Below are 5,773 nucleotides of genomic sequence, written 5' to 3'. Positions count from 1 at the left end.
TTATGAACTGTGGTGTGGGAAGCTTGCTGATTACTCTATTTTGAGAACTTTTGGTTGCACGGTCTACTATCATGTCAATGAGGTGAAGTTGGAGCCAAGAGCAAAGAAAGGAGTATTTGTAGGTTATGGGAATGGTGTGAAAGGATATAGGATCTGGTCCCCTTCTGAAAGGAGGGTTATTCTGAGTATGAATGTTGTCTTTGATGAAAATTCCATGCTTAACCCAACTGTGAAGTTCACTATTCCAGTAGATTGTGGTGTCGAGAAACAGGTGGAGCAGGAAATGACTGAGGCTAGTTGTGAAGTAGAGGAGAGTTTTTCTCAACCACTTTCAGTGGTAGATTTTCCAGTTGCTCCATCATCATCTGTAGAACATTAAAATCTAGCTCTTAATCGCCCTAGAAGAGCTAATTTTGGTGTACCTCCTTCAATATATGGCTATGAGGACATGGTTGCCTATGCTTTACAGGTTGCAAAGGAAGTGGATCCTCATGAGCCATCCACCTACAAGGAAACTGTTATGGGTACTGAGTCTGTCCAATGGCTTGCTTCCATGGGAGATGATATGGCGTCACTTTAAAAGAATCAGACTTGGGAATTAGCTAGAATACCACCAGAGAGAAATGTTGTCACTTGTAAATAGTTGTTCAAGAAGAAGGAAGGGTTGTCACCAACTGAGGGGGTCAAGTATAAAGCCAGGTTAGTTGCCAGAGGGTTCAGTTAGAAAGAGGGAGTGGACTATAATGAGATATTCTCACCAGTAGTCAGACATACTTCCATCAGGGTGCTACTTGCTATAGTTGCACATCAGAACCTGGAACTCGAACAGCTAGACGTGAAGACAACTTTCTTACATGGAGAGTTGGAAGAAGAGATATACATGACTCAGCCAGATGGTTTTCAGGAACCTGGAAAAGAGAAATATGTTTGCAAGTTGAAGAAGTCCTTATATGGACTGAAATAGTCCTCGAGGCAGTGGTATAAGCAGTTCGATAGCTACATGTTTAAGATTGGCTTTTCAAGGAGTCCGTATGACAATTGTGTCTACTACAACAAGCTCAAAGATGGTTCCTTCATCTATTTGGTATTGTATGTAGATGATATGTTGCTAGCTGCTGAGAAGAAGTCTGACATTCAAAAGTTGAAGGGACTACTCAGTATAGAATTCGAAATGAAGGATTTAGGTGCTGCTAAGAAAATTCTAGGAATGGAGATCTACAGAGATAGAAGTCATAAGAAGTTATTCTTGTCATAGAAGGGGTATATTCAGAAAGTTCTATCAAGGTTTGGAATGGCTACTGCTAAGCCCATTGATACTCATAGTGCTTCAAATGCACATTTGTCTGTAGCATTTGCACCTAAATCATCTCAGGAAAAGGAATACATGTCACATGTTCCTTATGCTAGTGCAGTGGGAAGCTTGATGTATGTTATGGTCTACACTAGACCGGATCTTGCACATGCTGTTAGTGTTGTCAGTAGGTTCATGGGAGACCCTGGTAAGGAACACTGGAAAGAAGTGAAGAGGATTTTCCGCTACCTCAGGGGTATATCTGATATTGGTCTCAGTTATGGTGGTGATAGTCAGTGTCTAGTATCTTGTTACTCAGATTCTGACTATGCTGGAGATGTATACAGTAGAAGATCGATGACCGGTTATGTATTCATGCTTGGTGGTTCTGTTGTGAGTTGGAAGGCTACTCTACAGCTGACAGTAATCTTGTCTACTACAGAGGCAGAATATATGGCCTTGACAAAAGCTGCTAAGGAGGGAATCTGGTTGAAAGGATTGGTTAGTGACTTGGGTCTACACCACGATCAGGCTTCAGTGTACTGCGACAGTTTGAGTGCAATATGCTTAACCAAGGATCAAGTTCACCATGAAAGAACAAAACACATTGATGTGAGGTACCATTTTCTGAGAAGTGAGAAGAGGATAAAGGTAAACAAAGTGGGGACTGCAAACAATCCAGCTGATATGTTTACCAAGTCGGTTCCGCAGAGTAAGTTTCAACACTATTTGAACTTGCTCAATGTTAGAAGCTGTTGATTGCCCTTGAAGGGGCAAGGCCTGAGGCATAGCATGTCACATCTGGGCATTCAGTGTAATGCATCTGTTTTGTTTATCGGGGCATTTAGTGTAATGCATCTATTTTGTTTATCTGGGAATTCAGTGTAATGAATCTGGCACATCTGGTATTTAAAGTACATTTGGTGCATCTGGCTATCTGGGAAAGTATTCAAGTCATGGTGGAGATTTGTTGGGATTTTTTGCCTAGAATATTCTTTTTGGGTATTTGTCCCACATAAGAAGTAAAAAAGAAAATGTAATTGAACTGGCCCTATAAATAAAGGGGCTTGGGTGTTAGTTTTCTCTTGAACTATTCTGAGTATCTGTAATCCGTGTTAACGATTATAGTGAAATATTTTTCAGTGGCTCTACCCGTGGATTAGTCAGCAATTTTGCTGGATACCACGTTAAATCGGGTGTCGTTTTTATTCTGTCTTTTACTATTATTTTTATCATTGTTTTTACATCCGTTATAACATTAACCATTTTCCTTCTATCTTGATATATATATTATATAAATTTTTTAAATTAATATTCGATAAATTAATAAATTTGTATGGTCCTAATTTAAGCCAATGTAAAAAGTTGAAAAATTCGATAAAATAATAAGATAATATTATTTCGAAAAATCCTTTATAATTTTCGGACTCAAGAAAATCATAAATTCATAATTCATAAAAACTAAAAACATATATATTAAACTCTATTTCTATTGAAATGTGATTAAATTTCAACCGAAGTTTTCCCTCAAGCCATCTTTGCAAGTCTTTTGTGTGATTGCAGGAATAGCTCTCTTGTACTTTGAGCTAATACAATTCCTAGCGTATTTGATCTGACATAGTTGATTTTATAACACCTTTTAGATGACAAGTCATCTTGTGAGATATAATTTGAATACTCTAGTGTATGTCAAATATATATATATATATATATATATATATATATATATATATATATATATATATATATATATATATATATATATATATATATAATATTACTTACTTTTCAAAATATCCGGATGGTTGGGTCGAGAGTTGTGATTTTTTAGTCAATTAAAATGAACTTAGAAAATAAGTTTATTTAAATTAACTTTTTCTAATTATGAGCTGACATTATTTTGATGATGTGAGGTGTAATTAAAATAAAACTTATTATTAAAGAGTTTAATTTAAGGTTGCAAACGAATAAGACTAAAGTGTGAAATCGTCTTTGTGCAGGTTCAGATCTAAAGAAGACGGTCTAGTTAGACATGATCTAAAGGAAAGTGCAGTTAGACGTGGTCTAAAGGGAAACACATTTAGACATGGTCTAACTCTTTTAGACGTGGTTTAAAGGAAATCACAGTTATACGTGGTCTAACTCCTTTACACGTGGTCTAAAGGAAAGCGCAATTAGACGTGGTCTAAAGGAAAGAACAGTTAGACGCGGTCTAACTCCTTTAGATGTGGTCTAAAGGGAAGCGCAGTTAGACGCGGTCTAACTCCTTTAGACGTGGTCTAAAAGGAATTTCAGTTAGACACCGTCTAACTCCTTTAGACGTGGTGTAAAGGGAAACGCAGTTAGACGCGGTCTAACTCCTTTAGAAGTGGTTTAAAGGGAAGCGCATTTAGACGCGGTCTAACTCTTTTAGACGTGGTCTAAAGGAAAGCGCAGTTAGACGCGGTCTAACTCCTTTAGACATGGTCTAAAGTGATGCGTAGTTATACGTGGTCTAACTCCCTTAGACGTCCGAAGGAGCGTCTAACTTCGTACTCATTCAGCTCATCTGTAGTTACCGTTTTCAACAGTCTGACAAACTAGTTAATCCAAACAAATGAAAGACTGTCACATACGCGTTTATCACTCAAATTTCCCACGTTGTATCTCTCTAGTACAAGACAATATCAGAGGATATTCGGCGCACTACATGTCTGGTACGACCACGATCCCAATGCTCAGAGTCTATTGTACTCTCGTACTATTAGTGGTCGTCCAACAATAGGAGGGCACGTGTCCACAAAGAATATTCGACCATTGGTGTACTTCAAGTATAAATTTCTACTCAAGGACAACGGGTGAACAACTTGAAGAAATCACTTGCTCGCATATTTACTCTTGCCATCTCATTGTCTAATCTCTCTTTAAAAGCTCAAGAGAAAATTACTTAATGTCTAGCTGTGATCATATTGTAATTCATATAATTCATATAATGTGTTTTTTGTGTGAAATATCAGTGTTGTAAGTTGAACATAGGTTGTTCTGTTCAACGGAGAGTTAGTTAGAAGTTTAGAAGTAGACACTTGTTAAGCCCTGTGGTTTCTGACTGAGTTGTGTAGTGTGTTCTATACCAACCAAAGCCTTCTAGTGAATATCCTTTCGGTTGTGGAAGAAGGGGTGACGTAGAATATTTATCCCTGACATCCATAAAACTCCCTGTGCCCTTTACTTTCTATCATTTTCTTTCATCTGTCTAAAGCTTCAAATCCAATAAACCGTTTCGCACTTGAACTTGTTCAAGAGTTTGTGAAGATTTGCGAAGAATAAAAATAAGTTTTAACTTCTAACAAAGTTAAAACATAATTGAAGTCATAAGTTGTTTACAGTAGTCAGACCTTAGTCTATTGTCAACACTGATCTTAACAAGTGGTATCAGAGCCACATGTTCTATTCTCAAGCATCATCAGATTCAAAATAATGTATATGGATGCCACCAACAAGGTTCATATGTTCTATAAGGAAAACTACAACGGATGGAAAGTGAGAGTGAAAACTCATTTATCTGCTATAGATGATGACACGTGGTTTGTCATCACCAATGGTCTAATAAAGATTGAGAAGCCAAGATCTGAATAGACAAGTGAAGATAAGAGGAAGAACAACCTCGATAACATGGCTAAAGACATCCTCTACAAGACTATGGATGATAACTTGTTCAACAAGATCATCACATGCCCTATTGCCAAAGAAATTTGGGATAAGATAACTCAATTGTGTGAGGGAAATGAGCAAACCAAAGAAAACAAACTCATAGTTGCCTCACAGGAGTTCCATAACTTCAAGATGCGTCCTAAAGAGACATTGAATGAATTCAATGAGAGATTTAGTAAAATCATCACTATTCTATACATTTTGGGCAAGACTTACAACAATAGATAGGTTGCGATCAAAGTCATGCGTGCTCTACCCAAAGAATGAGATATTAAGACGATGGCGATGAGGGAATCTAAAGACCTCAACAAGATAGATCTCTATGATTTGCTAGCCGATCCGAAGGCCTACGAGTTTGAGATAAACTCTAGGAACAAAGAGGAGCATTCCAAATCCTTCATCTCTACCAAGGCGCTGGTGACTGCTAAGGAGCCACTTGCTGCCACAGCTATGAAGACTATTGCCAAGCAGATCAGCAGCGACGCCATGGCTCTCTTCGTGAAGAAATTCGGTAAATTAATGAAGAAGAGTAATCCTAACTCAAGTTCTTCAAATAAAAACAATGATTATAAGAGTAACTATAAGGCTAACTTGAAATGTTTTAACTATGATAAACTAGGACACTTCAAGGCGGAATGCAGGAAGCCAAAGCGTGATGAGAAGAAGAAAGATGACAAGAAGAACCAGAATGAGTTGAAGGCTCTCATGGCTTCTGATAGAAATGACAAATGGATCCAAAGTGACTCAGATGATTCATCATTCAGCGATAGTGATGATGAAGAAGTCACTTGC

General features: G+C 37.7%; 1 protein-coding gene across 1 annotated transcript; it reads left to right on the top strand.

Annotated features, from left to right (window-relative positions):
• Positions 1 to 1,291: 1,291 nt before the first annotated feature.
• LOC124909611 (secreted RxLR effector protein 161-like) lies at positions 1,292 to 2,179 on the top strand. The gene is made up of 2 exons (XM_047450277.1): positions 1,292 to 1,942; positions 2,063 to 2,179. Exons 1-2 carry the CDS (start codon positions 1,292 to 1,294, stop codon positions 2,177 to 2,179), a joined length of 768 nt encoding a protein of 255 aa, XP_047306233.1.
• The last annotated feature ends 3,594 nt before the right edge of the window (positions 2,180 to 5,773 follow it).

The sequence above is a fragment of the Impatiens glandulifera genome, chromosome 7, assembly GCF_907164915.1.
Source record: "Impatiens glandulifera chromosome 7, dImpGla2.1, whole genome shotgun sequence".
In the NCBI taxonomy this organism is placed as follows: Eukaryota; Viridiplantae; Streptophyta; class Magnoliopsida; order Ericales; family Balsaminaceae; genus Impatiens; species Impatiens glandulifera.
The sequence above is the reverse complement of the archived record's forward strand: the minus strand, read 5'-3'. Positions and strand labels throughout refer to the sequence as shown.